General features: G+C 54.4%; 19 protein-coding genes across 19 annotated transcripts, besides 14 other annotated features; 18 read left to right on the top strand and 1 right to left on the bottom strand.

Moving 5' to 3' along the window:
• On the top strand, positions 1-934 carry Tco025E_04327 (uncharacterized protein; the record flags this gene model as incomplete). The annotated part of the gene is made up of 1 exon (XM_029371239.1): positions 1-934. A coding segment is annotated over one exon (934 nt), but the record flags the coding sequence as incomplete, so codon positions are not given.
• A 44-nt stretch (positions 935-978) lies between these two features.
• Positions 979-1,674, top strand: Tco025E_04326 (uncharacterized protein; the record flags this gene model as incomplete). The annotated part of the gene is made up of 1 exon (XM_029371238.1): positions 979-1,674. The coding sequence occupies one exon, from the start codon at positions 979-981 to the stop codon at positions 1,672-1,674; it is 696 nt and encodes a 231-aa protein (XP_029228641.1).
• Positions 1,675-1,986: 312 nt separating this feature from the next.
• Positions 1,987-2,021: a sequence feature (A-rich).
• A 24-nt stretch (positions 2,022-2,045) lies between these two features.
• Positions 2,046-3,041, top strand: Tco025E_04325 (uncharacterized protein; the record flags this gene model as incomplete). The annotated part of the gene is made up of 1 exon (XM_029371237.1): positions 2,046-3,041. One exon carries the CDS (start codon positions 2,046-2,048, stop codon positions 3,039-3,041), a length of 996 nt encoding a protein of 331 aa, XP_029228640.1.
• A 903-nt stretch (positions 3,042-3,944) lies between these two features.
• Positions 3,945-3,963: a microsatellite.
• A 227-nt stretch (positions 3,964-4,190) lies between these two features.
• On the top strand, positions 4,191-5,717 carry Tco025E_04324 (putative kinesin; the record flags this gene model as incomplete). Its single annotated transcript, XM_029371236.1, has 1 exon — positions 4,191-5,717. The coding sequence occupies one exon, from the start codon at positions 4,191-4,193 to the stop codon at positions 5,715-5,717; it is 1,527 nt and encodes a 508-aa protein (XP_029228639.1).
• A 188-nt stretch (positions 5,718-5,905) lies between these two features.
• On the top strand, positions 5,906-6,289 carry Tco025E_04323 (multifunctional methyltransferase subunit TRM112; the record flags this gene model as incomplete). The annotated part of the gene is made up of 1 exon (XM_029371235.1): positions 5,906-6,289. The coding sequence occupies one exon, from the start codon at positions 5,906-5,908 to the stop codon at positions 6,287-6,289; it is 384 nt and encodes a 127-aa protein (XP_029228638.1).
• Positions 6,290-6,567: 278 nt separating this feature from the next.
• Positions 6,568-6,590: a microsatellite.
• Positions 6,591-6,605: 15 nt separating this feature from the next.
• On the top strand, positions 6,606-7,961 carry Tco025E_04322 (uncharacterized protein; the record flags this gene model as incomplete). Its single annotated transcript, XM_029371234.1, has 1 exon — positions 6,606-7,961. One exon carries the CDS (start codon positions 6,606-6,608, stop codon positions 7,959-7,961), a length of 1,356 nt encoding a protein of 451 aa, XP_029228637.1.
• A 262-nt stretch (positions 7,962-8,223) lies between these two features.
• Tco025E_04321 (uncharacterized protein) lies at positions 8,224-8,532 on the top strand (the record flags this gene model as incomplete). The annotated part of the gene is made up of 1 exon (XM_029371233.1): positions 8,224-8,532. The coding sequence occupies one exon, from the start codon at positions 8,224-8,226 to the stop codon at positions 8,530-8,532; it is 309 nt and encodes a 102-aa protein (XP_029228636.1).
• A 17-nt stretch (positions 8,533-8,549) lies between these two features.
• Positions 8,550-8,576: a microsatellite.
• A 292-nt stretch (positions 8,577-8,868) lies between these two features.
• Positions 8,869-9,609, top strand: Tco025E_04320 (putative proteasome beta 6 subunit, putative,20S proteasome beta 6 subunit; the record flags this gene model as incomplete). Its single annotated transcript, XM_029371232.1, has 1 exon — positions 8,869-9,609. One exon carries the CDS (start codon positions 8,869-8,871, stop codon positions 9,607-9,609), a length of 741 nt encoding a protein of 246 aa, XP_029228635.1.
• A 292-nt stretch (positions 9,610-9,901) lies between these two features.
• Positions 9,902-9,946: a sequence feature (GA-rich).
• A 219-nt stretch (positions 9,947-10,165) lies between these two features.
• Tco025E_04319 (putative GTP cyclohydrolase II) lies at positions 10,166-10,645 on the top strand (the record flags this gene model as incomplete). The annotated part of the gene is made up of 1 exon (XM_029371231.1): positions 10,166-10,645. The coding sequence occupies one exon, from the start codon at positions 10,166-10,168 to the stop codon at positions 10,643-10,645; it is 480 nt and encodes a 159-aa protein (XP_029228634.1).
• Positions 10,646-10,683: 38 nt separating this feature from the next.
• Positions 10,684-10,708: a microsatellite.
• Positions 10,709-10,998: 290 nt separating this feature from the next.
• Tco025E_04318 (cyclophilin) lies at positions 10,999-11,595 on the top strand (the record flags this gene model as incomplete). The annotated part of the gene is made up of 1 exon (XM_029371230.1): positions 10,999-11,595. The coding sequence occupies one exon, from the start codon at positions 10,999-11,001 to the stop codon at positions 11,593-11,595; it is 597 nt and encodes a 198-aa protein (XP_029228633.1).
• Positions 11,596-11,813: 218 nt separating this feature from the next.
• Positions 11,814-11,871: a microsatellite.
• Positions 11,872-11,992: 121 nt separating this feature from the next.
• Positions 11,993-13,639, top strand: Tco025E_04317 (uncharacterized protein; the record flags this gene model as incomplete). Its single annotated transcript, XM_029371229.1, has 1 exon — positions 11,993-13,639. The coding sequence occupies one exon, from the start codon at positions 11,993-11,995 to the stop codon at positions 13,637-13,639; it is 1,647 nt and encodes a 548-aa protein (XP_029228632.1).
• Positions 13,640-13,815: 176 nt separating this feature from the next.
• Positions 13,816-13,891: a microsatellite.
• A 159-nt stretch (positions 13,892-14,050) lies between these two features.
• Positions 14,051-14,093: a microsatellite.
• A 55-nt stretch (positions 14,094-14,148) lies between these two features.
• On the top strand, positions 14,149-15,324 carry Tco025E_04316 (uncharacterized protein; the record flags this gene model as incomplete). The annotated part of the gene is made up of 1 exon (XM_029371228.1): positions 14,149-15,324. One exon carries the CDS (start codon positions 14,149-14,151, stop codon positions 15,322-15,324), a length of 1,176 nt encoding a protein of 391 aa, XP_029228631.1.
• A 244-nt stretch (positions 15,325-15,568) lies between these two features.
• Positions 15,569-16,429, top strand: Tco025E_04315 (uncharacterized protein; the record flags this gene model as incomplete). Its single annotated transcript, XM_029371227.1, has 1 exon — positions 15,569-16,429. The coding sequence occupies one exon, from the start codon at positions 15,569-15,571 to the stop codon at positions 16,427-16,429; it is 861 nt and encodes a 286-aa protein (XP_029228630.1).
• A 249-nt stretch (positions 16,430-16,678) lies between these two features.
• On the top strand, positions 16,679-17,935 carry Tco025E_04314 (pumilio protein 5; the record flags this gene model as incomplete). The annotated part of the gene is made up of 1 exon (XM_029371226.1): positions 16,679-17,935. One exon carries the CDS (start codon positions 16,679-16,681, stop codon positions 17,933-17,935), a length of 1,257 nt encoding a protein of 418 aa, XP_029228629.1.
• Positions 17,936-18,276: 341 nt separating this feature from the next.
• Positions 18,277-18,313: a microsatellite.
• Positions 18,314-18,574: 261 nt separating this feature from the next.
• On the top strand, positions 18,575-19,183 carry Tco025E_04313 (uncharacterized protein; the record flags this gene model as incomplete). The annotated part of the gene is made up of 1 exon (XM_029371225.1): positions 18,575-19,183. One exon carries the CDS (start codon positions 18,575-18,577, stop codon positions 19,181-19,183), a length of 609 nt encoding a protein of 202 aa, XP_029228628.1.
• A 15-nt stretch (positions 19,184-19,198) lies between these two features.
• Positions 19,199-19,240: a microsatellite.
• A 108-nt stretch (positions 19,241-19,348) lies between these two features.
• On the top strand, positions 19,349-20,206 carry Tco025E_04312 (39S ribosomal protein L46, mitochondrial; the record flags this gene model as incomplete). The annotated part of the gene is made up of 1 exon (XM_029371224.1): positions 19,349-20,206. One exon carries the CDS (start codon positions 19,349-19,351, stop codon positions 20,204-20,206), a length of 858 nt encoding a protein of 285 aa, XP_029228627.1.
• Positions 20,207-20,422: 216 nt separating this feature from the next.
• Positions 20,423-23,080, top strand: Tco025E_04311 (uncharacterized protein; the record flags this gene model as incomplete). Its single annotated transcript, XM_029371223.1, has 1 exon — positions 20,423-23,080. The coding sequence occupies one exon, from the start codon at positions 20,423-20,425 to the stop codon at positions 23,078-23,080; it is 2,658 nt and encodes an 885-aa protein (XP_029228626.1).
• A 193-nt stretch (positions 23,081-23,273) lies between these two features.
• Positions 23,274-23,300: a sequence feature (GA-rich).
• An 88-nt stretch (positions 23,301-23,388) lies between these two features.
• Positions 23,389-23,421: a microsatellite.
• A 69-nt stretch (positions 23,422-23,490) lies between these two features.
• Positions 23,491-25,626, top strand: Tco025E_04310 (antigenic WD protein; the record flags this gene model as incomplete). The annotated part of the gene is made up of 1 exon (XM_029371222.1): positions 23,491-25,626. The coding sequence occupies one exon, from the start codon at positions 23,491-23,493 to the stop codon at positions 25,624-25,626; it is 2,136 nt and encodes a 711-aa protein (XP_029228625.1).
• Positions 25,627-26,286: 660 nt separating this feature from the next.
• Positions 26,287-26,330: a microsatellite.
• Positions 26,331-26,869: 539 nt separating this feature from the next.
• Positions 26,870-27,462, bottom strand: Tco025E_04309 (retrotransposon hot spot (RHS) protein; the record flags this gene model as incomplete). Its single annotated transcript, XM_029371221.1, has 1 exon — positions 26,870-27,462. A coding segment is annotated over one exon (593 nt), but the record flags the coding sequence as incomplete, so codon positions are not given.

Genomic DNA, 27,462 nt, shown 5'->3' with positions numbered 1-27,462 from the left:
GGCCCACGCACGCCGCGTGGCTGTTAGCGCGCGAGACGGGCAGAACACGGGCGATGAAAACAAGGTGAGGGGGCGTCGTGGGTGCGGGCGCCCGCCCCCATCACCCCTGCTCCGTCTAGGGCGAGAAGAGGGGCGGCCGCCGCCGCACGCCTACGCGCGCTCGCCGCGGAGGCAGAGGGCCAGGTGGATGTCCTTCGGCTGGACCGTCACGCGGCCGCTGTGGATGCACGCGCGGTTGGTGTCGGCGAGCAGCGACACGACGTACGACTCCGTCGCCTCCTGCGCCGCGAGGATCGCGCTGCTCTGGAAGCGCAGGCCCTCCTTCTGCGCCCCCGACACCTCCCGCACCAGGCGCTGGAAGGGCGCCTTCTGCAGGAGGAGGTCCGTGGAGCGCTGCAACTGGCGGATCTCGCGCAGCGCCACGGTTCCCGGGCGCCAGCGGAGCTGTGCGTGTTTCACGCGCGTCGCCGCGCCAGGGGCCTTGGGGGCCTTCTTGCTCTTCTTGGACGTGATGGTCCTCTTGCTGCGAGTTCAGGAGTGCGCTAGTGGAGGGATATCATCCCCCCACTGGCAAGAACCGGCGCGATTCAAAGTCACACCAGCGAGAGGGAGAAGGGTGTTTTGTTTATTTATGTATTATTGTTATTATTGTTTTTTTATTTTTATTTTTTTCGGTCGCCCCGGTGAAGGCGGCGGGGGGCGACGGGCCAATGACGCGCCGACGCGTGTCCTGTGTGCGCTTTTTGCTTCTTTGCGTGTCTTCTTTGTCTCTTGTGTCGTTTCGCGTTCCATTCCCCGCTCTGGCGAGAGTTGTGCTTTGGGAGCTTTCTGTTTATCGATTTCATTTTCGTTGCATGAGGTCGTTGTCCATGTTGTCTTCCCCTTCTTGATTTGTTTTTCTACTTTTTCTTGGCAGCGTCGAATAAGCGTGTAGAAGCAGAGACAAGTCGTGTCTTCATTGCAATGGTTCCCCGGTTGATGGCTCTTGCACCCTCCCAAAGAAGCCCGTGCTCAACAGCTTTGGGCGATACATCGCATGTTGCCGTAGAAGCCTGTCCGGATTTCTCTGTCTTTCTGCGAAGTTCCAGAAATGGCATCAAAGCAGCCAAGCGAGCTAGGGAAAATGTCGGAGTTTCTGCGTTGAACAAAGACCCACAGAAATCGTACAAGCGCTATCTACCAGAGTCAAAGAGTATTTCGTCAGAAAATCTCCAGAGAAAGCGCAACGAAAGTCTGCCGAACTTGGGAGATGCAAATGCTTCTGCTGCGTGGTCACCTACACTTAAGGGTCCTGCTTTTTTTCATCTAGCCGATGATGTTTTTCTTGATCCGACCGATGTTCAGGAGAATACCTTGCGGCGCCAGTGCTTTCAACCTGCCTGGTCGCTTATCGGAACGTTTAAGACTAATATTTATTCTCTGGTTGATGTAGATCCCCGTCACGATGTACTCAAGTGGCACCAGCAAACACCGAGGAACGAATTCCAGCAGATGCGGATCCCTCTTTCCTCTATAAAAGAAGTTAGAATCTCGAGTGTGGCTAGAGAAGAAATGGGCCCAAATTGGGTAATTGTTCGCACCTCGACCAAACCAACCCAAATTGTGTTTGGCTTTGAGAAGTTATCGAATGCAAAACGAATGAGGGCTGCACTGCAACCTTTCCCATATACTTAGATGCGTGATTTTTTTTCTGCTCTGACTCATGGACTCAGTTTCTTGTGCTAACGTGCACCTTATTTTCTTAGAGAAGTACTACCACGAGTGTATCATTCTTCCGTCTTGGAAGACGTCAAGCGAGTAGAGTTTACTTTGTGGTTGTCGTTTTTTGTTGTACTTGCCTAATGGTCATGTATAAGCACGTACGTTTATAAATTTTCTCTTCTTTATTGTGGCTATCCATGTCAGTGTTATTAGTTGTTTTTTTTTGGAGAGAAAATGTATTCCTTGTGGTGGCTACTCTCTCTCTGCCTGTTTCTTTAGCAGGCATTTTCCTCTTCTTTACACTTTTTCTTTTTCTTTTTGTACCAACGTTTTATCAAGGGCAGATGCCGCCACGAGGAAAGTTAGAGGGATTGGTTACGAACGTTGCCGCACCGGCGTTCTCATTCCAGGATGAAAAATTTATTGAGCAGTTGTTACAATCTATTGCGGAGCGAGATGGAGCATCACTTCTGGTGTCGACAGCAAGAGCATTGGGAGCCGAAGACTATCTGATTGACCTCAAACATCAAATTATCCTGGATTCAAGACTAGATTTTCTTCGCTTTTGTGCGGATCAGAAGTACGGGCCCTCCCAAATTGTACACCTGATCAAATGGATGAATCAGTTTCAACTTGTTGTGGAGAAAGGATGTGATATGGAGGAGATGCGAAAGGAGTTGACGAATTTTGTCTCTTCCGAAATTGAAGAAGGTTGGAAGTGGCGGCAAACACCTCCTATTGATGAAAATGCGGCCGAACAGCCTCCTCCTTCTAAGAGTGCGAGCAAGAAAGCTGCACGGGCCACAGATAAGGTGGCCGTTGAGGAAGTGGAAGCTACTACTTTACTCCCTCGTGAAAATATGTACTTGACAAAAGAAAGTATAGGGCCGTTTTGCATATACCTTTTTCAAGGGATCATTCAGCATGCATCGTTACATGTATACGTTGCTAGACACCAACAGGAAACGAGAGTGTCGAATGATTTTTCTATTTTTGTGGAACTCCCGGTGCCTGCTCCTCCGTTACGCCTTCCCATCACGCAGGAGGCGGCTTCAAAGGAGGTATATCCTTCACATATGGATGTAATGAAGGGGTTGCGTGAAACAGAGCTGGCATCACTAGTAAATGAATACGAAGAGACAAAAGCCAAGGAAGAATTGTGGGAGAAAACAAAAAAAACGGAAGAGGAAATGCAGATTCTCATTGAAAATGAGGGTACTAAAAGGGCAGTTGAAGATACCTATGAGAGACTGGAAGCTGATCTGACACAGAGACAGAGACGAATTTTACAGCGCATTACAGCCCTAGAGAAAAAAATAGGCATCGATTCTTCTCTATAAATGCTATGAGCATTAGAAGAACGAGTTGACGGAATGGGAGACCAATGTGAATACAGTACTCCTGCATGACTTTGAAGTTCGAAATGAAAACCAATTCGTTTTATTCCAATTTTGGCACTATTTATTTTAGAGGACTTGCTGTCTGCATTTCTTTCTCGCCTTTGCCTGCGCCGTTCTGCTTATCCTTCTACATGTATTCACTTCCCATTCCGTGGATTCTGTTCTTCTTCTTCTTAGAATATGGATGTGGGAATAGACATTCTAGGTAATATTACCAAGGCATCCCCAAGAAGGTTACTGGTAAATGCATAGAAGGCCAATTTATGCAGCGGATAATATGATGCCAAGGGGATTCGGAGGATATTTTGGCAGGGTGTTACCTTCCTTTTTCACTTCCCTTTCAAGGCACCATCATTTCTTTACCTGAAGTTTGCTCAACAACTCTTTTTTACAGGCTTTCCTTAATTCGCGGCGTGCAAAAAAAAGAAAAAATATGTTTTGATGTAAATGAGCCAGATGTTTCTTCTGTTGGATGAAGAGCAGTGTTTCAATTCGATTTTATGCCTTCTTGCGGGCGCGGCAATTTATTACTAATACCCAGCACCGCGTTTTTGTTTCTATTTGCTCTAGTTGAAGAAGCGCTCACCCCTCCCCCCCCTCCCCTCTCTTGTCTTAAAAAAAAAAGTTTCCACCGAATTTTCTGGGCAGATTGCATCTAACATCACCTTCTACGCGGCGAGGTGCCAAACAATACACAATGTGTTTTCTATATAAGTAGTTGTCCCTTTAAAAGTTATTACTCCGCTGTCATCGTGACAATTAGCTATGTAAATAGCATAAGTTCTCCGCACAGAAAAAAAAAGAATAATAAAAAGGAATAACTTTGGCGGAGGTTTCTTAGGCGAGAGAGAGAGAGAGAGAGCGGTGGCTGCATCAGTTAACTTGTTTTTTTTCTTATCAGAATGCAAATTACGAAACATCTGAAATGTGTGTGTGTTTTTTTCCCTTTCGCTTTCTGATTTCTTTTACCTTCATTTCTAACTGCTGAAGCGCTTCTTCTCTGCGCTTTTTGGTCGTCGGCTATCCACGGAAGACGTGCTTCGTTAAATTGGGAACGTACACAGCCACGCAGCTGAAAGAGAAAACAAAATGGAGCAGGTGAAGGTTGCATTGCGTGTGAGACCGCTCTTGCCAACAGAGCGAGAGCGCGGTGAGGATGAAAAAATTGCGGTGCTTCCAGGAGGGAAAAGTGTTCAGGTTATCGCTCGCGTAAACCGTGCCACCCAAAATCAGGTGCACACTTTTGATATGGATTGCTGTCTTGGTCCGGATGTGAGTCAGGAGGAGGTTTTTGCTGAATTAGGGATCGCCAAAATGTGTGATGCAGTTTTTGAGGGAAGGGCTGCCACGGTGATGTGCTTTGGCCAAACGGGTGGCGGTAAGACGTACACCATGAGCGGGCGCACTGAGGAAGAGGAGAATGAGGAGCTAACAAGGGACGGGATTCAGTTCGCTGCTGCTCGCTATTTAGCAAAAGCGCGTGATCGACTCCTGACTGTTACTAGTGACGTAGCAAAGTCCATTATATTAAGGGTTTCTTATTTGGAACTATTTAATGAGCGCATAAACGACCTTTTGAATGGGAGTGAGGGACTTAAGTGCCGCTGGTCAAGAGAGGCCAACAGTTTCTTTGTACAAGACTTGATGCTTGTGGAGTGCTTAAACGCTGATGACTTTGTTTTGGCTTTACAAGAGGGGCAACTACGACGGAAACGAGCCGAACATCTCTTGAATGCTGATAGCAGTCGCTCGCATGTGCTCTTCACTGTGTACGCAGAGGTATCAGAGGGTGACAGACCTGCACTTCACGGCAAAATTACTTTTGTGGACCTCGCCGGGTCGGAGCGTCTGCGGGATACAGGTAGCCAAAACGATGATAGCAAGTCCATCAACCGGTCTCTCTTTGCTCTCGGGAACGTCGTTGAAAAGCTATCAAAAAGTCGCACAGTAAAACAGAGAGAACATATTCCCTATCGCTCAAGTGTGCTGACGCAGCTGCTGATGGACACGCTTGACGGTGGCTGTCGCACGCTTCTAGTGGCATGTGTGACGCCTTCCTCTCGGTTTGTAGAGGAGTCCTTACGCACCATTCATTTTGCTCAGCGGGCGCGAAACATCCGGTCACGGCCGGTTGAGCGAGTTGATGCGACGCAGCAGGAAATTTACGACTTGAAAACGGAAATTCGTCGATTGCAGGGGGAAAACGCCCTCCTTCGGAATGCCCTGGGTTTGCCTGAAACGGGAACCGTTGATCCGAGCCTTTTGCAGAGGTCACTTCAAAGGTCACCGGGGGTGACGGCGACATCCACCCCTGTGCTTGCACCCACCACAGGAACTTCTCCCCGCAGTGAAAATCATTCCTTAAAACGCGCTAGTCACCCCGAGCAGGTTCCGCGCGGGCACTCCAACGGTGAACCTATGCTGCGCCCAACGCCATTGGCCATTCTCGAACATCTTCCGAGCTCAGCTGAGCTTGCGACACGACCGCGGCCGTTGCCGCTGCAGGGGGGGCCACCGCCGCCTTCGTCGTCGTCGTCGTCAGCAGCAGCAGCAGTTTCCGCTGGTTTTGGGTTTCATGTGGTGCCAAAGCAAAACAAACTTTTCTTCCGGATGTGAATGTACCCTTTCTCTGCCGAAACTTTTTTTTTCCACCTGTCTCATTTGTTGCTTTAGCTACGTATTGTTTTTGCCTTTGTGCCACTGCCTCATGCTTTCTCCACACTCTTTTTTTCTTTTTCCATCTTTTTTTTTGATCAAAACTAAGTGAGTTAAAGGGACCGTGCTTGTTGTTGGCGGTAACTAAAATGCGGCTGCTGACGCACAATTTCCTTTGCTGCCTCGAGTGCCAGTCTTTTCCACTGCAGCTTCGTGACGTGGAGGCGGAGGTGCAGCCCTGTGAATTTGACTCTGCCTTTATTCGGCTGATGTTGGCCCGCATGGACTATGGTTTCATTGTAGAAGCGTTTAACGCCGTGAAGGAGCAACAGCAGCATCTGCTAGGGTCCGCAAGGCGTCCACCGGAGACCTTGGAAGATGTTGACCTCTCCGAACAATCAGAGGATCTCAAGGCGATTCATCACATCGTGCAGGAGGTGGCAGTGCGCCAAGGCAGGCTTGTGTGCCCACAGTGTCAGCGGGAATACCCGATTCGAGATTTCATTCCAGACATGGTACTCGAAGGGAAATAAGGGGTATATTGCTCTCCTGCTGCCCGTTTCTGTAATGTGTACTGGAGAGGGCGGCGATGCGCTTTTCTTAGTTTTTGGTACCTGAATTCCGCGATTAACTGTGCTGTGTTTTTTTTTCTTTTTAACGAAAAGGTGAAAGGCGTTGTGGAGGAGTGTGCGTGTGTGTGCGTGGAAGGAATTAGAGCGACGGCACGCTGCGTACGCTGTGTGTGTGTTTTTTTTTCTCTTCAGTGTCTTTATTACTTTCTCTTCATATTTATGTTGCGGTGATATCGCTTTTATTATTATTATTATTATTATTTTGCATGCGGTAGAGATGCATCTAAGGCGACTGCGTGAAACGACCCTGTTGGATCGTGTGCACGAACACGTCGTGCTGCCTCCTATCATACTGCAAGCGGTGGATACGGCGGCGTTCCAACGATTGCGGTCCCTGAAGCAGCTTGGCGCCTCCTCCTTTCTCTATCCTGGGGCAGTGCACACGCGCTTCGAGCACTCCATTGGGGTGGCACATATGGCGCGACACCTTCTAACGAGCATCAAACGCCGCCAACCGGACTTGGGCATTGACGACAATGACGTTGACAAGGCGATGCTCGCCGGTCTCTTCCACGACATTGGGCACGGACCATTCTCACACCTCTTTGAAGACGTCATTACAACACGGTGTGGTGTAGCATTTGATCATGAGGACATGTCAGAACGCATCACGCGGCGAGTGCTAAGGACGTTTCTCCCTCTTGATGACGTGGAGGACGTTATTGGCCTCATGCGAGGCCGCTGCAGCCTGGCAATGAAGTACGGAGAGGTAATTAGCAACAAACGTAGTGGTATTGACGTGGACAAGCTCGACTACTTTATGCGGGACTCGCTCTGTTGCTTTGGGAAACCGACGCTGGACGTGCGTGTCAACCGCCTCTTCAACTCCGCACGTTTATTGTGTGATGATGGGCAGTGGCAGCTAGCATTTGAGGAAAAACTGGCGCTCTCGCTGCGTGAGCTCTTTACCCTGCGTGCGAAGCTTCACAAGAATGTTTATCAGCACTACGTTGTCAAGGCGATTGGTCATATGATTGGAGACATTTTCTACTTGGCTGCGCCGCATTTTATGGTGGGAGGCCACACACTCCTTGAGTGTGCCACGGAGGATGCGCTGCTGCTGAAGCTGGGCGACTGGGTGCTGGAGGCAATTGAGAGTAGCTCGGATGAGGCTTTGCAGCCGGCACGCAACCTCATCGCCCGCCTTCGCGCGCGCGACATTTATCGCCTGGTCTTCTCTCGCACCCTCGACCCGGACGCAGAGCTGTCGCCAGGGTGGGTGCAGCGGCTGTCGACGGAGATACTCGCGTGTGCGTCGGCGTCACGGCCATTCACCGCGTCGGACTTTATTGCAGATCTGGTGGTCATTCACCAAGGCAAGGGCCGGAGCGACCCTCTGCAGAGTGTCCTATTTTTTAACCCAAAGCGGCCATCGCAGCCGTTGTCGAAGATGTCGCCCGACGCACGCTACAGCCCACTCTTTACCCCGTTTGCCTTTGAAGAACGCACGCTGATGGTGTTTGAGCGGCATAATACCGCGGGCGCCGTTCGCGCGGCATGTGAGCGACTTGTTGCGGATGAATCGCACCGCCGCTTCTTTGTTGAAACGCTGCCCTTTTACAACCAGTCTTGAATTTCATGTAGTTGGTGGGTTTTTTGGAATTCTGCTTAACTTCCCCCTGTGTTTAGTATTTGTTTTCGCCTTCTTCTCTCATGCACAGGCGCACCCCATCCATGTGCATTTGTCGATTCATGTATACAACAAACACATCTGTTGGTATACATTTGGACTTCCTTCTTTATTATGATTATGGTTAGTATTTCTTACTTGCATTTTTGTTTTGTTTTCATTCTACGTAAGAGTGAGCGTGTGTGCGTGCTGCTCGTCTCTAGCGATGCGAGCGACGGCGCTTTTGCGTGTGCGTCTACCAAAGGCACGCCGGCCACGAGAGAGGCCGTGGGAGGTTTTCAATACGCGTGACTTTGGCTTCAGTGAGGGATCGCAGAACTACAGCATGTGGCTTCTGACCGCCTCAACCTGTGCAGCGCTGCTTCTGTTTGAGGGCTATCAGCAGCTGCTGCGCATCTTAGCGCGCGGCGACACGTGTCCTGCCTGCGACGCGGCCCGCGAACATTACCGACAGCGCGTTGCTGACAAGGAGCGTGAGATGCAGGAGGTATCTCGCCGTAGTGGCCACGTCTGAGGTGGGCAACTCTTTCCTGCGTGTGTGTGTGTGTGTGTGTAGTGGCCTTCAGTAGGGCCCTGACGGCGGCGGCGGCGGTGGTGAGGAACGCGTGTGGCCCCCGCAGGTCGCGCCTCTTCTTTGAACCCCCGTGTTTTTCTCTCGGCACGTGCACCGCCACTTGCGCATGCCGACACACTCCCCGCATCTCCTTGTTTATCCACAGATCCACCGCGGACGGCAGGGAAAAGGACGAAGGAAGAGAAGGAAAAACCACCAAGGGCAAAAAAAAACGGAAAAAAAAGATCAAAACAACACAAAAAAAACACAAAATAAACACACACGAACGCGCCGCTAATGATCGAGGACCATATGGAGTATGGGCATTACTACCCAAAGAAGCTGGCAGGCTCCACGCTAACGCTTCCGCGGCAAGGGGTGAAGGAGCAGCAGTGGTCCCCCTACGCGGACAACGGCGGCACAGTCGCCGCCATCGCTGGTAACAATTACGTGATTCTGGGCGGAGACACACGCCTGAATGGTGACTTCTGCATCCACACTCGTGACGACCTATCAAAGTTGTTTCAGCTCACCGACCGTACATTTCTCGCATCAACAGGTATGCAAGCGGACCGCCTTCAGCTTCAGCAGATGCTGAAGTATCGTATTCAGTGGTACCAGTACAACAACGGTGGAAAAGTGCCTTCCACAAAGGCCATTGCCAAACTTACCTCAACTATGTTGTACCAGAGACGCTTCTTTCCGTACTACACGTTTAATATGATCGTCGGTCTCGACGAAAGCGGCGCTGGTGTGTGCTACAGCTACGACCCTGTGGGATCGACAGAGCCCCTTCGCTACGGCGCCTCCGGCTCTGCCAGTGGCTTTGTGCAGCCACTCATGGACTGCCTGCTGACGCGCCAGCACATGGTGCAACAGGCCCCGGCTGAGCTCAGCATGACAGAGACCCTTGAGATGCTTAAGAACGCCTTCACTGGAGCGGCTGAGCGTGACATCTTCACCGGCGATGCAGTATGCTTCCACATCATCATGGCGGATGGCGTCCGGACTGAAATCTTTGAACTACGCAAGGACTGAAAGAACGACAGCGGGTGGTGGCGCTGGAGATCGTGTGGGTGTGAGAGAAGCGATATATCTGTATTCATGAGGGAATAAGCGATGAAGACGATGGATGTAAGAAATATCCGTTGCTTCAAAATGTGATCTCTTTCTCTTTGTTCATTCCTTGGTGTTTCATTCCTCTTCTCCCTCTTGCATTATTTTTCTGTCACGGCACTTCATGAGCGTCGTCGACCACACTCCTGCGGCGGCTCCAAACTGGAAACCATCAACTTGTTAGTGTGCCTCCTCGCTTGTGCTGTGTGGAAAACTATCACTGTCCCTCCCCTCTCTCCCTCTCTCTCTCTCTCTCGCTAATCGCTCAACAGAAAAGAAACATTGTGAGCGGAAGCGTTCGCTGAACAAGAGAGAGTGTGCTTGTGCGCGTGAGTGAGTGGAAAGCAGGCAGCAACGCGCCAAGGAAGACACACGTACACACAGAGAGAGAGGTAAAAAAAGGGGGGGGGCAAAGGCCGCGGAGAAGGCAGGGGAATAGAAGCGGATCGAAGGTGCGGCAGGATTATTGGTCCCACGTATGAGTAAGAGCGTCGTGCGGTTCCACGACGTGCATGAGGTGCCGTACGGGGCTTTCAGCCCACTGTCACCGCATCCGATAGTTATTCGTCACAAACAATACCCATCGCTGCATCACTATTTCCTCGCTGAGCGATTCCGCGACACGCCAACGGCACTGGCGTTGCAGTCGGCAACATCAGTCTGGGAGTTGGACCGTCTCGTGAAGGAAGCAGAGCGAACCAGTAGCCAACGTGATGACTGGAACCGGGCGAAGGTTGACGTCATGCTGCTTGGCAACTACATGAAATTCAAGCAGAATGAGGCTGCACGAAGCCTCCTCTTGGAGACAGGCGACAAACTTATTGTTGACCACACAACATCCGATGACTTTTGGGGCGACCGCGGTGACGGGACGGGAAAAAACCTTCTTGGTGTTATTCTCATGGCAGTGAGGGACAGGTTGCGTCGTGAGACGGCCTCCAAAACGCGGAACAAGTGATAAGGTTACCGAGTCCGCACCATTAGTGCAGTGTGCGGATATATATATATATATTATGTAAATGTGCCTGTACGTATATGTACACTAGGAGTGACGTCTAATTTTCCCACTAATTACCTCTATTTTGCTGAAATTGAAGGAGACGACGTTACGAGGACTTTTCCGTTTCTTGCGTTTTTCTTGCTTTCTCCTACTACTACTTCTTGTGTCCACTGTATAGTGGCTCCTCTAGGCCTTGCTGCTGGTATTCCTTAGTGAGTGTTATTTGCCTGCTTTTCCCACTTCTCTCCCCTTCCCCCCGCTTTTTTTTACCCACTTTGCAGCATCTGCCCGTGATTCTACAGTTTGCATTCATGCGATCTTTGGTTCTGTCGACGGTCCGGCCGCAGCTGCTGCTGCTGCTGCTGCTGCTGCTGCTGCTGCTCGCTGTGGAGGGTGCCGTGCGGGCGGAGCCGACGGTGACGGAAAAGGTGTACTTCGACGTCACCATCGGCGATGAGCCGGTGGGCCGCATCGTGATTGGTCTTTTCGGCAAAGAGGCCCCCAAAACCGTGCAGAATTTTAAGCAGCTTGCGAGCGGCGAGAACGGTTTCGGCTACAAGGGATCCATCTTTCACCGCGTCATCCGCAACTTCATGATTCAAGGCGGTGACTTCACAAATTTTGATGGGACGGGGGGAAAGTCCATTTATGGTGCGCGCTTCGACGACGAGAACTTGGGCATCAAGCACTTCGTGGGCGCCGTCTCCATGGCGAACGCCGGGCCCAACTCGAACGGCTCACAGTTCTTTCTGACCACGGCTCCCACACCCTGGCTTGACGGCCGGCACGTCGTCTTTGGGAAAGTTGTCGATGGCATGGACGTTGTGAGGAAGGTGGAGAACACCAAGACAGGCTACAACGACCGACCAACGAAGCCAGTGAAGATCGCTGACTGTGGCGTATTGTAGGCAAAACATAGAAGGCGGCATAGGAAATGCTTGTCAATGCAGATGCGAGGTTTCACGCACACGCAAACAAACGCCAGCCTGTGTGCGCGCTACCACAGCATCATAATGCTTTGAAGGAAATTACAAACAACATCAACGACGAGGAAAAAAAGAAGAAGAAAAAAGGAGAGCAGGAGAGGTGGAAAACGCCTGGAGGACACAATGGACGACAACAGTACTTGTTGCTGTTGCGCTCACTGTTGCTATTGTTGTTGTTGTTGTGTGTGTGTTTTTTTTTGGGTGAGAGGGGTGGGATTCCTCAGCGTGGATGTCCTCTCGCTCTTTCCCGTCTTCTCCCAACTGTAATAAACCGCAGGAAGGATAAAGTATACACGTGCTTGGGTTGATAGTAGGATTGATGCGCCTATCGTACAGCGAGCAGCTGATTGAGCTCGATCAGCAGCGGCGTGCGAAGGCATACGGGAGGGATGCAAGGCGCTTTCATCTCAAGCTTCTGACTTTCACTAGCGCGCTGTTGTACCTCGGGGCACGTGTCGCGGCGTGGATATACCCCCGGTCAGTTTCACACACTTGGGTGGATAATGTGCTGGTGGAAGTCGTCGAAGATGATGGAGTGGAGCGTGTGTGCAGCATTCTCGGCTGCGTCTTTGCGGCCTCTCTGATTCTGCTATCCTTTCTGACGCTAAGAGGCGGGGGGGCGCGTCGCAACTCGTCGCGTCTCGTACGTGGCCCTCGCGCTGCTGGTGACGGCGGCCATAGGGTGAAGGAATGGCCAGCACCCTTCTCGTCGATTGCTGTCCCTGCATCAGCGCAGTTTGGCGGTCTACCAAAAGTAGATGCTCTCCCCACTGCGGCAGCGGGCGGTGCGCGACAGTTGCGAGTTCATCAAAATCACCCACTTCAACAGCAGCAGTCGATTCGCTCGGAGGCTGAGCTCAAGCGCTTTCTCGCCTCGAAGGGCTTGGCTGGTGACAAGGGCAGTGAGGCCCCGCGGAGCGCCGCTACTGTAGCGGCCCCTGTTTCTACGGCAACGCTCTCCGGCCATGGCGTCACTTCAGCGGCAGCTAGTGGGGAAGCTGTGTTTAGTGGGCCATTAGTTGGGGCCGCCATCGCGGCGGAGCCATCAGATGGTATTCGCGTACAGTATCTTGGTGGTGCTGAGAAGCAGACTGCGGCGCAGCCGGTAGAGACGGAATGGAGTGGTCTAGGCATTCTCAGTGCCGACCGCTCACTCCTCAAGGCGCGCAGGTGGCTATCGGATCTCTGCCAGGAACTGGCGGATGAGACGGCCGTCTGCGATCGCTGGTTCGCGGAGCGTCAGATCAGCTCCTTTGACACCATGCATTGCCTGCAAGAGACCATCCCAGTACCCCAGCCATCTGCTGCAGCGACTCTCGGCGCTGGCAACACAAATCTGCTGGCCCCGACAACACCGACGGTCCTGCGCAAACTCGACGCTCTTTTGAACGAACGGCAGAAGCTTGCCGGTCAGGCGCAGAATGTACAGAATTTTGACGCCATTCTTCACCTTGACCAACGCCTTTCACTAGAGGCGAAACTCGATCCGTCCGGCACCTTCCCAGCCGCGTCGCCTCTTTCGGTGGCGGAGCAGCAGGCTCAGCGGCAGTACGTCATCAAGCGACTGCGCACCTTTGCGTCCCAGAAGACGCTCGCCTCATACCGACACAACCACGGTGATGCAGACCTCTGGCGGGACGGCTTCCCCACCGACGCCCATCTGCTGATTCACATTGTTCGCGTCTGCGTCGACGGTTTTGCCAACTACGTGAAGTTCCCACATCAGCCGATGAACCCGCAGCAGGACCTAGCGATATTCGTTGGTGACACTGGGGAGCCGTACTTTTACGTGCGGTATCGTAGCGGGGCGAATGACAAGACGTACGCGACGCACCAAGGAGTAAACTCCCTCTTTGAGGCGGTGTTGATCTTCGCGGCGATCGTGCGTGCGTACCACAATGACTCGTACGGTGGGATATGGGGCGTGATGGACTTGTCCCGCACAGGCCTGCTGAGTGTGCTATAGGCGCCCACTTCACACGGTGGATGTCTTGTGTTTGCAGGGGGAAGAAATAGGTGGGTAGAAGCTCACGAAGAGGTGTGAAGACACGCAACAAAAACTTTATTCCCCTTTTTCAACCCAGTTCTGAATAAAAAGGAAAAAGAAAGAAAAGAATATCTCACTTCATTATTGTCTGCGCCTGTGCTTCTGTGTGTGTGTGCGTTATGCATGTGTGGATTAGCAAGTGGAAATATATATGTTGTGTGTGTGTGTGTGCTGCAAGGAGGACTGAATCTAGAGTGAGATGCGCCCATCACTGCCCCTTGCTGCTGCTCCCCCTGTCCTCCCTTGCTTTGCGTCCTACGGGCTGAGAATGCAGGGCTGCGTTGGTGGTGCACGGCACCACCACGAACACAGTCAGTAAATTGAAAGCTAACAAACACAAAAAACAACAAACACAAACACACACATATACACACGTGAATCACCTCATATTACGGACTATCAGAAAACAGTGGAAAGGCGTGATAGGAATGTGTAGTTCTCCCATTCCCATTCATGTGCTTGATCGCCACGTGCTCGACGCGTACTTATTCGAGGAGGAGGGTACGGCGGACCTGGATTTTGTGCTCTGCGACGTAGTGGCAAACGCTGCCAGCGAACGCGAGCGCATTGTTGACTACTCCTGGCTCAATGCGGCAACGAAGCCGCATTTTCGTCTCAGCGACCCCATTGAGAGCCGGGCGCGTGCACTTGTACGTTGGATTGAGCACGGCTACACGGAGAAGAGCGCGCGTGAGCTGCCGGAGTTGCTGCGTGCGTACAGCAAGACGATGAGCTTTGAGTACGAAGTGTACCTGCGCAACATTGTCGGTGAGGATGGTCGCCGCGTGGAGGGTGTGGTGCAGTCCGTTGGCAGCTGCGGGTACCTCACACTTGCCATTCCGCTGCTGCTTGGAGAGGAGGCGCGAGTGGGGGCCCAGCTATCAAGCGTGCTGGAGCATTACGCGAATCTCTTGCAGATGCGCTGCGCTGCCCCGCCGCAGTTTTCGCGTGTCGCATTCTCGCTCATCATTACCTGCCGCACCGACAGCCGCGATGCGCCGGTGGAGGTGCTCTCGGAGCGTGTATCAATGCAGCCGGAGGAGGTGAACGTCCCCTCTGCTGCCTCCTTCACGTCCTTCATTTACAGCTGCGTGAAGCTAGGAAGATTGCCGCGGTACTCGTCGATGCTGCAGCGTGGCGCGAGCTCTCTGGACTACATCCCGTCGCTCGAACAGGCACTCCGCCTTTCTCTGCGGGAGCCGCTGCATTTCCTTGAAATGGTCTGCAGCCTGTCAGCTGTCTTTGGCCAGCCCATTGGTGTCAACGTCGCAACGGATGATCTCGCAGACACGAGCGATGAGGACGCGTTGGCGCGTTGCGCCACCTTCTGCATCGTGGACGATGCCACGCAGTTTAGCTTTTGCATCTGCGTGCGTTATCACAATGGCTGGACACTGCCGTCTGTGGACATCATTGCTAATCAATACGCAGGTGGCATCTCGCAGGGGTCGCCGTTGCGTGAGAGGCTGCGGTACTCGGAGGAGATGGAGTGGCTAGCGAAGAGCAGCAGCAGTGAAGAGTTCCTAGACTTGTCGGTTCTCTGCGACGGCATTGGGCGCGGCTCCTTTGCTACCATGGAGTTCCTCGTCTCTACATGCCAATAGCTTTCTGGCTGGCATTTCCGTTCTGTTCCCGGTCTTTTTTTTGGTTTGATTGTTTGATCGTGTTCTTTAAGTCACATTCGTCTGCTGTCGTGACGTACGGGGGAGGAGCCAACGCACTAAGCTTTCGTGTGTGCGTGTGCTGCAGGATTCGGCGTTGCACTGAAGCCCTTATTCTTTTTCTGCTGCCGCTGCTGCCACTCTCCCTTTCTCCTCTTCGCGGCGTCGCTGCAGTGTTTAGGAGGAGATGTGCGATGAAGTGGGCGGGGCGGGACCGTCCACCGAGACGGACGCCAACCTCTCCATCAAGACAATTATGGAGCAGCAGCGCGTCATCGGCACCCTTCGCGAGATGGTCGCGGCTATGAAGACGCGGCTGTCGACGCTTGAGTCCGCCGCTGCCGTGGGGGCGGCGCAGTCCTCCGCCCCCGAGAATGGGGGTCACACTCGTGATGTTTCCTTCCACGAAAAGGAGGTTGAACGCCTTCGCCGCTCCGTGGAGCTGCTAACCAGCGAACGCGACGCGGCAACGGCGAAGTGCGCGGTGTTGGAGGCTGCCGTGGAGCAGGGGGATGCGCGGGTAGCAGAGGCTCTTGCGTGCTGCAGACGACTGCAGACGATGGAGAGGGACTGGCGCACAACGCGCGTTCTCTTGAATCTTGCCGAGGCGCGTTACAAGGAGGCGGAGCTGCACTGCAGGCAGTTGAAGGATGGAATGGAGGCCCTCTCGTTTGAGCGCGCGCGATGGCGGGCTCTTGCGATGTCCATCGCACACCGACTTGACGCCGAGTCGCGGGAGCGGGCGCTGATGCACATCAACTCTTTGGAGCGTGAGGAGCGCATGCGCACATCAGAGCACCCAACGGTGTCGCCAAGCAGCAAAGTCGCTAAAACAGCAGCGCTTGCCGGCCGCGAGGGTGCAGCGTGTCTGCCACAAATTGACCCCACAGACCTGATGAACGCGTGGGGCACGCGAGAAACGGCCTTGTTGCCGTCACTCGCGTGGAGTGGTGTGGGAGAAAGGAACGCCACGCAGCCCTCACCGGCAACGCAATCTAGAGTTACAGGCCTGCGGCGCAAAGGAGGCCGTTATTTGGTTCCGTTGTAGTCGAGTGGAAGCCCACAGAGGCAACGCTGACGATGATGTACACATTTGCCAAATTGCAGCTAACTAGGCATGGAAAGGAGGGCGAAGAATGCGCATTTCTTTTATTATACCAAAGTGTAATGCTGTGTCTTGCATGCGTTACTCACAAAGATATATATTTTTCTCTTTCTTTTTTCCCCCGTTTTTTAAATTATATTTCTTACTGTTTGCTTCCAGAGCGTATCCCGCAGGGCCAATTACTACACGGTAATGGCCATGGCGGCATCGAATGATCCACATGTTCGCGTGTCATCGAGTTGCGCGTATGTGAAGCAGGCACCTGCGCCGGAGACCTCAACGGATGCCAACTGCAGTGCGATCACAAGAGGCAGTGGGGTGACGCCTGGCCGGGGTCGACGCTACACGCACAACCCATACGCGTCGCAGTCAGCGACCCCTTCGTGCAGCTCCGCAAACACCTCACGGCAGAGGAACTCCTCTAACAACACTAGCTGCGATAGCTCCATCCAGTTTTACAACAGTTGCGTCACACGGGATAACGGTGGGGCGGAAGTGTTTCACGTGAACAGCAGCTTACTGGAGCAATTTCTCGCTGTTGTGGGGGACATACCGAGGACGGCGTGCACGCTGACTGGCCGCCATCTCCTGGTCTCCGTCCTCCGGCTGCAGCACATGGACAAGCTGCAGATTATTATTGACGAGCTCCTTCCGCAGCTCAACATTGTTGCACTTGACCCGCAGGGGTGTCACGTTGTACGCACCCTCTTTGAAATTGCCCCGACGGAGCTGATGGAAACGGTTCTGCCACACTTCGCACCGGAGACCGTAATTGAATTGGCAGTCAGCTCGCAGCACACTCGCCGCGTTCTGCAAAGCATCTTTGAGCGCCACAAGAGCGAATCTCTCACACCAATTGTGACAACGATTGCACAAAACAGCCAGCGACTGGCAGTGTCGCAACAGGGGTGCATCGCGGTCATAAGCACCATTGAAAATTCACTTCCACACCAGCAGCGGTCTATTATCTCGATGCTACTTCCAGTGCTGCCAAGCCTCACGATGAACTGCTATGGCAACTACGTGGTGCAGTGTCTTCTGCAACACATGGACCACGACGCTCTCGTATCAGTGGTGTGCAACGCCTTTGCGGGGCATTGGTTGATGCTCTCACGCAACAAATTTGCATCCAATGTCATTGAAAAAGTTGTGTGGCAACTCGACGGGGCAGCCCGCAGGGAACTGGTGAATGAGCTCGTCATGGACACCAGTAATCTCAGGCCACTTATGCAGGACGGGTTTGGTAACTTTGTCCTACAGGCGATCATTGACTCGTCCAGTGGTGGGGAGGAGTTCCGCGAGATCTCCAGCCGTGTGAGGCCGCTGCTGCACACCAGCCCGTACGGCCACAAGATCGGGAACACACTGCATGGCGGGTATGTGCGCTCGCGGCGGGTAGTATCGGGCCGGCAAGCCGGTCGTAGTGCGGCTCCGCTAATAGACGAATGAGGCACATAGGAGGAGGAGAAATGAAAGGAAAAGCAAACAGGCACGCGTGCACGGCGAAGGTGAAGAAGAGAGGATTAGTGACCCGCATTTGCAACGGCTGACTTCTGCTCCGGCCTTGCCCCTTTTCTACCTCTATCGCGTACCACCACTCCTCTTCACTTCCGTTTCGTTGACACCTATTACTGCATCAACACACGCGCACAAAAAACCAATGTATTCTCGCTGTTATTTATGGTGATAGATTAATTAGAGTTTTTCCATATGTTGTGGTGTATGCGTAACAAGAGCGTAGAGGCATGGGGGTGGGATATATGAAATCACCCCCTTTGCTCCCCAGCGTGTTTTTGTTACTTTTATTTTATTTTTATTTTTATTTTTGTCGGGAGGAGAGGAAGTGGCAATCCAGTAGGAGGCGAAGCAAAATTGTTGTTGTTGTTTTTATTTCTGTGTTTCCTCCGCATCTCGATGTTGCGCGGGGCATCAGTTTGGGGGCACGTGCTGATGGCGCGTGTTTGTCGTCCGCGTAGTCCGGAACGCGGGTTTTTTTTTTTTGCGTTGCTTCCCTTCTCTGCTGCTGGTCACATGGAATGCGGCCTTCTTGGTTTCCCTTCTTGTTTCTCTATGCATCCTCCGAGCGCGATGGACGGCAACGTAACGTGCAGCTGGCGGCAGCGCCACCGAGGCTGCCAGCCCCCACCCCTCATGTTCTGCGCCGAGGCAGAGAGTGCACGTGCGCATGCGGAGGCCGCCGCAGCCGCGAGGGCGATGGGCAACACAGCAACGACAGCAGTGCTGCTCGAAGACGCAGACGAGGCAGCGGTGGCCCCGTGGATGACACTGCAGTTGCAGCAGCGCCTGCGGCACGTAGTCGTCGTGAGCAACGCGCGTGTGCTGGAGCTGCATGTCGGTGACAACGCCATTCACACGCATGAGGGGACCCTCCTTGCAGCGGGTTTGTTTCTTCACGACGCCGAGTGCGGCGCGGCCGCCGGACAGACGCTGAAGCTGAAGTTTTTCGCACGAAGGACAAGACAAGTTATTGACCTCTTGGCTGTCTGCCTTGTGGTGGACGTGGCGGCCCCGGTCGACGACAGTAAGAAAGAGGAGTCTGCGTCTACAGTTGAAACGAGACTGCAACGGTTGGAACTGCTGCTGCAGGTGTCAATGGAATCAGTGGGGCGGCGGCTGAACGACATGGAGGCGAGACTCGGGGCCTTGGAGCTTCGAGGGGATGAGGGGCCGCGATGATGCTTCACGCCTCTTTGCCTGCGTGCGTGGGCGTGTGCGCTTCGCTGTCGTGCGTGCAGCACTCTCCCCTACATGTGTGGGCTGTGAGACTCCGACCACCACCTTCCTTCTTTCTCTCCCCCCCCCCTTTCTTTTTTCGGTGTAGGAGCTGAAATTAGCGAAGAAATGCGGCTCGTTGCACTGCCGCCACGCCTGGCCGGGCGCTCTTTTCACGCGCAGCATCGGACGCCCATAATACCCCAGCTGCCTCTGGGCGACACTTCACCGGAGTCGACGACTGGCGTGCTGGTTGGATACCTCCTGCACCGCCACCCGGTGGTGAAGCACACCCCGCACCCACTTGAGGCGGAGATGGGCTTCCTGCTGGAACGCGAGCACCAGCGTTACTGTAGGCACGAGGCGTCGGAGTCTGCCACGCACTTCATGGGCCAACGGGGGCTCTCCATCGACGTCATGAACCGCACTGATCCGCAGGAGACAAAAAGCAACTTCTTCGGCCTAGACCTCTACCAGGATGCGATGCGGGTAGTGCTGCAGCGTTACACACCGGAGAAGCGAGTGACACCGCACGACCTATGGAATCCTGCGGAGCTCGGCGACGGCGGTCCTCCCCCTCGTCATTCGATTCATCGCAAGCTGGATGACTACCTTTACCTCATCGTAAAAGAGGCGGCGAGCGGGAAATGGACGGTGCCGCAGACCGCCGTCAAGCCGCGGGAAACACTTCGCATGGGCGTAGACAGGGCGATAGCGAAGCACAACAGCGATGCCCTGGACTGTTACGTGTGGTCAAACGCACCGCAGGCGACCGTGCTGAACACCGTTGAAAACACTCGCCTTTTTGTGTATGCGGCGACGTATCTGATGGGACGGCCCAAATTCTCCGAATTTGAGCCGGTACTGGAAGACCACGCTTGGGTAACACGGCACGAGATGCTTCAATACAAGCAGGAGTTTCAGAGTACCGACCTGCTCGAGGCGTTGCTTGACATTTCTGCTGATGGCACCTTCGAGAGTGTTTGACAATGCAGTTTCACCAAGTGCCCGCACGGTCCGGCGCCTGCAAGCACCACGTGACAGGTATCAACCAACTCCCCTCTCTGAACTTTTACCCCCTCTGTTCCTCTGCTTTACTACTCCCCCTTTCATTTGTCTCTCGCACTCTCGTTTACATACTGTTATGGTGACCAAAAATGCATTGTACTCATCGGTGTTGTATGCCATGAGAAAGCAATCCAAATGCCTGAGGACGTCCGGCAGCGCCTTGAGCGCTTCTTGCGGAAGCACAACCCGGGGAAGCTCGGCACGATTGACGCTATCCTGAAGGCCTACGGCGGGCGGGAGGAACAGATGTTCGAGGCGCTGGTGAAGAAGTACGGCCCGGAACCTCCGCGAGAGGCATCACCCCCAGTTGCTTCTGCCGCTGCAGTTTCCCCTGCTGCAAATGCCGGCGAGCCTGAGGATGTCCGGCAGCGCCTTGAGCGCTTCTTGCGGAAGCACAACCCGGGGAAGCTCGGCACGATTGACGCTATCCTGAAGGCCTACGGCGGGCGGGAGGGGCAGATGTTCGAGGCGCTGGTGAAGAAGTACGGCCCGGAACCTCCGCAGGAGGAATCGTGTATTGCAAAGCAACAAAATTTGGGGCGGCTTGGCGTTGAGGAAGTGGAGGTTTTGCGTTGCGAAACCCCACCAGTGAAGCAACTTATTGAAAATGTCCTGCATGTGGCCAATGCATCGCACGAGGACGTGCTTCTGGCATTATCGCGTGAGAAACGTGGGTTGTTTGCTGCAGAGAGTGGAACGCCACCAGATGTCATTACCGCTGCGATTCCTGCGGGGCCGCAGACAGAGGCTTCCTCTCCACGGTTACAAGCCACTGAGTTCAAGGCACGCCTGGTGCGCTTCTTCACGATGCACGCCCCGGAGAAGCTGGGCGGTGTCGATGCACTTATTGAGGCTGCTGGGCCGGAGGGCGCGGATAAGCTGATCGACAGCCTTGTCGCCACTTACGGCCCGGAGCCCGCTGGAGGTGGCGAGATGGGGGACAACCGAGGCGGTGGGGACGAAAACTCGCCGAGAGGTTTTGAGGCTGGTGTGGGTGCCGGTAACGAAAGTCTTGACGAGCGGCGACGGCTCTCTAATTGGCTTCTTGCCAGCGGGAAAAATGCGGAGCAAGTGTGTTACGCCCTTAGCTCTGAGGAGCAGCTATTGTGTTTTGTGCGGGCAACGTTTGGGGACTACGAGAACAGACTGCGCCGCCTCTTTGTGCGCTACGCTCCACCACGCTTGCGTGAGGTGCCGCGGCTTCTTGCAGACTATCTCGGGCGCGAGGAGGAAATCATTGAGCAACTCGCGCGCGAGCTGGGCCCGGAGCCGGCGCGGTCGGCCCCAGCGGTGTTGACGCGCCTCGTCAGCCGCCGTCGCCTCGGCGCTGACCGAAGCCGCATTGACGAGGAGACGTGGAGTGATGACGGAGAGAATAATGATGGCAGTAGTGAGAAGGCGAACGTGGCGGAGCGTTTCCCGAAGAGCCTCGTGGACGGGCACGCGCTTATCGAGGCTTACGAGGCAAATGAGCCAGGCGATTTCAGCGGCGACGAGGCCGCGGCGTACCCGCGGGACGAGGAGTATTGGTACCGCCTCTTTCTACACCCCTGCGAGGCTGCTGTGCACGGTGATAACGACAGTGATGGCACAAGCGGGGATGGCTTTCCGCGTGGGCAGCGTGTCCCCGCAAGCAACGATGAATTGATGACGGCCTCCGCCACAGCACAGACGCTAGAAGCAACAGCAGCCGCGGAAAAGATGTCGATCGACTCCCCAACACAACCGCCACCGGCGCAATTGCGCAGAAGGAGCGGACGCACGCCGCAAGTTCGGGTAACGCTTGGCAACAAATTTGGCCAGGCGATCGGCACGCTATGCAGCGCATGCGGGGAGAACGTCGCAGAGTCCTTCGAGGCGCTCTGGCAGCCGGTGGGGGCGCAATACTTGCAACTGTTGTCAGAGACTGTGGTGAAGGACGGATATCTGGAGAAGCTCTCCCCCGACAGCCGCCGCATGGGCGTGAAGTGGCAGAAGCGCTACTTCCGTGTGAACGATAAGGGGATGCACTACTATGAGACAGACGCCCCCAGTGAGAAACCAAAGGGGTACAAGATTTTTACAGGGAACAGTGCAGTGCTGGAGAGTATTGCTGCTGCGGCGCAACCAAAGTGCACGGATGACCGCTATTACTACTTTGCCGTTACGGTGAATGAATCAAACGATATCTTCTACCTCCGCACTCGCAGAGAGGAGGAAAAGCGTCAATGGGTGTCGTTTCTGCGGCTTGCCCTGCTGCGGATGCGGCTGACAACTGTGGGCCATGATCAGAACCCGAGCCGCTGGCGCGCGCGGATGGCAGGGATGAAGGAGGCTGACATTGCCCTATTGGAACTGGCGCAGGCCTCCGCGACGGTGTTGCAGAAGCTGGAGCGAAAGCACGAGGAGCTGCAGGAGCGTATCCGGTCGGAGTGGGCGCAGCGCGAGCTGATGGAGACGCAGGTGCGGGAAATGCAGAAGCAACAGGAGCTCCTCGCACGGCGGATTCATGAGGCAAAGAAGCAAACGCGTCTCGGCGAGGATGAGGCTGACGCCAAGTGCCTCGAGTTGGCGGAGCGGGCGGCATCCATCAAGCAGCGGCGTCTAGATATGAAGGGCAACCTTGAAGCAGCGCAGCGCAGCATAGACGGCATCACTCACTCCGTCGTCAGGCTGCAGCGCGAAATCGTTGACATGGAAAGCGAGTGCGGGGCCCGCGAGGCGAGGCTACGGCATGTCTACAGCAGATGGCAATGCTGTGTGGAACGGCGAGCATCTAAGAAGGACGTTCCGTACGGCAGCAGTAGCAGTTAGTGACACCATTATCGTTTTTTTTAATAATTCAGTGAACTTAATATATATTTATATATTCTTTTCTGATGCTTGTGCTAATCGCCTCGGAGATTCATGTACGGCTGTGGTGTAAGAATTTTCTTCTTTTCCATTCTCTGCCTCCTCAACCTGCCTTCTTGACTGCTTATTTATTTGCTCCTAAGTGTGTTTGCGTTCTCTCTCTCTCTCTCGCTGTGTATCTATGATTGCCGGCGCACACGTCTGCGTGTAACCGTTGCGCCGGCGAGTAGTGCCCCCCCTATTCTACCGCCCAACCACCGCGCAAGGTAAGCAGGCGACCAGCACCGGCAGCAGCAGCAGCAACTGCTCCCATCCAGGTTAGCAGACAAGGCTAGATAAAATCACTGAGCCCCATCCCGGACCGCCGCGCTATGAGCAAGGCAAAGCTGAAGTTTAGCGTAGAAGGGAAGACGGTGGTCTACGATGGACGACCAGAAACCCGCGTGAGGGATTTGATGGAGATCCTCGTCAAGCTGAAGGTCAACCCCTCTGTCGCGGTCAGGGCCTTCCGGGAAAACATTGAGGATGCCGCGAGCTACACTGACGAGAGCATCCGGCAGCTCTTTGGCGACGCCCAACTGGCCTATGAGGAGAAGAAGAAGCGCAAGATGGCCGTCGCCGCCAAGGAAGAGCAGCCGAGGGAGAGAGCGGAGAAAATTACACTGCAATTCAAAGGGAAGCAGTTCTCATACATGGGTCTGCCAGACACCAAAGAGTACGCCGTGATTGAGCTGCTGGTACAGCAGAAGGCGACACGAGAGTTGGTGATAGAGACGTTTCGCGAGAATCTGCCGGGGTCATCCGCGAGTGACGAGGAAATATTTGCGAAGTTTACTGAGGTGGTGTCGGCGAAGAACGCGCGAAGGGCAGGGACAAGGAAAGACTCCGCCACGGAGGGGGCCGCGGAGTCCTCAACGCAGGCGGCCGAGCTAAGACCGCCACTACCGCCACCGCAAGAAGAAGAAGAACATCAACAACAACAGCAGCAGGAGCAGGAGCAGGAGCAGCGGCAGCAGCATGGAAGGAAGGTCTCTTCCGCTGCCGGCGTGGGCGCGATCGACGAAATTACGGGCATGTCGATGGAGGAGCGTGACACTATCAGCAACTTCATTAGGCAGGTGCTCGAGCAGCCTGAAATGGATCTCACGGCGCGTGTGCGCGAGGAACCGAAGACGTTTGCCACACCTGTCGCGATACCACGAAACGCCAGCCACAGTGTTAGCGATGGTACTGAAGAAGACTCGTTACAGGTGACGGCACGCACAACACGGGGTAAGCTCGCTGTCTACTGCCAGGAGGAGAAGAGTACTGCAAACAAAGTTCTTTACATTAACCCCAGTACAACATATGAGGAGTTTTGTGCGATGGTAGAAAAGAAGTTTGGACGCAAGATGGCCATGTCGTTCAACGAAGGGGAGGATTTGATTGACCTGGACGACGACGATGTATTCTGCATGTTCCTTGAGATGAGCCAGAGTCAGGCGCAGGAGGGCAAACGCATGAAACTCATCTGCGTTCCACCAGAGACACGCAAGAAGGCGACAGACGACAAACTGACCGACACAAAGGCCAGTGATCCGTTTAAGGTGAAGGCGTTTTCCAGTGGCAAGCTGGAGGTCCGCGAGGAGAAGACCTACACGGGGCACGCCTCTGCTGTTTACTGCTGCTCCTTCTCCACGAAGGGGGATCGGTTCTGTACCGCCAGCCGCGACCGCTCCGTGCGACTGTGGAACACTCTCACGGGGAGCTCTTCCGTGATGAAGGGAGGTCACAACGGGTTCGTGCTTTCGTGTGACTTTTCGCCGCGTGGCAACCGCATCGTTTCCTCCTCCGACGACCGAACGATCAAGGTGTGGAACACGACCACCTGCGCCAAGGTGTCCACCCTCAAGGGACACGACGATAAGGTCTACTGCGTGCAGTACAATTCCACGGGCGAATATATCGTCTCCGCGTCCTGTGACCACACGGTGCGGGTTTGGAACGCCGACTCCGCCACAAAGATGGTAACGCTGCGGGGCCACACCCTCGCTGTCTTTTCGTGCTGCTTCAGCAACACCGACCGTGGAAAGTACGTTGTCTCTGGTGGAGACGACCGCCTGATAAAGGTCTGGGACTGGGGCAAGGGCGATGAGTACTGTTCCATGGCTGGCCACACCGACACCGTTTGGTCCTGTAAGTTTTCACACAATGACGCCCGCATCGTTACCGCCTCGATGAACCATGAGCTGCGGGTGTGGGACTGGAAAGGCAAGAGCTGCATTCTCTTCTGGAAGGGCCATCAGGTGCCCATCCACCAGGCCCTCTTCTCCGCCAACGACAAGTACATCTACTCCTGCGCCAGGGACTGGACCGTCATGGTGTGGGACGCCGCGACTGCAGAGCACTTGGAGACAATTACGGGGCACCACAGCACCGTCTATCACTTGGACGTTGTCGGGGACAAACTACTGACCTCCTCCCTGGACGACACACTCAAGCTGTGGACCATCAAGGAGAAAGAGTGAAGTAACACCGGCAGTTCTCATTCTTCTCTTCCCCCCTCCCTAGCTTTTCCAGATAAATTTCCTCATTATTTTTGCCGTCTGCGCTGTAGCTGCCCTCGCTTGCAACAAAGTTGTGGAGTTCTCCGCCCAGGCGTGCCTGCGTTATGAAAATGCGGTGGCTGAGTGCCACGTGCGGTAGGGATAGGCATTGTGCCTTGCACGTATGGGAAGAATAACTGGTGACCCGCCCGTTTCATCTTGAAACAACTAAAGGGGAAGAGCTTCCAAGGTACACCCAAACGCAAGTGGATTATGTTTTTCTTTTTTGAATGTGCAACCGTACTATTTTCCTTAAAAAATCCATACATGTATGCGTAAGCCGATTGTGTGCAGGAAATGCGTCTAGAAAGCTGCGCCCTCCACGCGGCAAGGCAAAAGGAGGGGGTCTAGCAACAAACGTAAGAAGGTATCACTGCGGAAACGGAATACAGTCTTATATACAGAGCGACTGGAGGAAAAAAAAAACACTTATGAGGCGCGTATGCACATTAATTGTGAATGATCCAATGCATGATCGTATAGGTCAAAAAGTAGAGGTTGCCCAGCCTAACTTTAACTGCTTTCTTCGCCACGCACGCCTCCTGTATGCGTAGCCCCTGCATCAGTTCTGTTCCACATACCTACATATATGTGTATATATGCATATATATATATATATATATTTACTCTCTATCTCTAATCTGTGTTTGCCGCCTTTTTTTTATTGGATACTTTGAGTGAGCTGCATTTCAAAGGTCGACAAAGGCGTGACTACCACTGTGCTTCACCCGTGGTCGGCGCAGAGGTGGTGCGAGCCAACAACATGCGTGAGTAATCCCAAGTCTACAGGAGCGTCTGCCAGGCGGTGATGTTTCATGGGCGACTTTGCGCTCTCGAATGGGCATGGCGCGCGGCACATGGAGCTCTTGGCCCCACGCGAGTTTTATGCGCGGCCGCTCCCCTGGGCCGAGGCTGCGGCGGTATGTGCCTTTGGAAGTGGCGCGGCGTTTGCTTCTCCGAGGCGTTGGGCCACGTCCATTTGTTTAGGGCGCCTTGTGTGCGCATCACAAGCGGCTCGTAGTGGAGGGGCATTGTCGGCTGCCCAGGCCCCGTACCTGCTGATTTTATTCCGCAGGCGTTGCGTCGCCGCCTGCAGAGGGCTGCCTTCCCCGACCCGGCTGCGGACGGAAAGTCCCGGCCGCCGTAACGCCGGTGGCCACGTACATCAGTGGGCCGATGACGGGGGTGTCGGTCCGCACCTCCAGGGCCCGCGGCACACGCGAACCCGCAGATGCGCCCCAACGAATAAAAAGTCTTCCACGGGCGGAAAGTTTTCGAGCCCCGGCACGTACAGCACCCGGTACTTTGCGTCCACCTTCCCGGGATGGAGCACATTCGGCCGCAGTGCAACCGCGTCGGTGGGGCACAGCCGCGGGTTCGTTTGCAGCAGGCAGGGGCGTGGCTCGCGTTCCGTCGGGGGCTGCAGCTCGCGCAGCTCGCGCCGCATCCTGCCCACAAATACCGGGTACGTAAGCGCGCCTTTTGCGTGCACCCCCGCGGCGGACGGCAGCAGCACATAGTGGGGCATCGGCACCGTCATGAAGCCGGCGCGCGTCCGCATCGCCCTCGTCACGCGCACCAACACGTCGGCCTTGACCGCAGCAGAAGCCGGGGCGTTCTGGAAGCACACCGTCCCCCGCCCCGTCACCACCCGGACCCATCGTCGAGGAATCTTCGGTCGGAACGCGGCAGCACCACAAATCCGTTTTGTCGAGCCCGACGTAGCAATTGACGGCCCATGCCGTGAGTGCCTCCATC

The sequence above is a fragment of the Trypanosoma conorhini genome (assembly GCF_003719485.1).
Source record: "Trypanosoma conorhini strain 025E chromosome Unknown Tco_14.4_contig_00217, whole genome shotgun sequence".
In the NCBI taxonomy this organism is placed as follows: Eukaryota; Euglenozoa; class Kinetoplastea; order Trypanosomatida; family Trypanosomatidae; genus Trypanosoma; species Trypanosoma conorhini.
The sequence above is the reverse complement of the archived record's forward strand: the minus strand, read 5'-3'. Positions and strand labels throughout refer to the sequence as shown.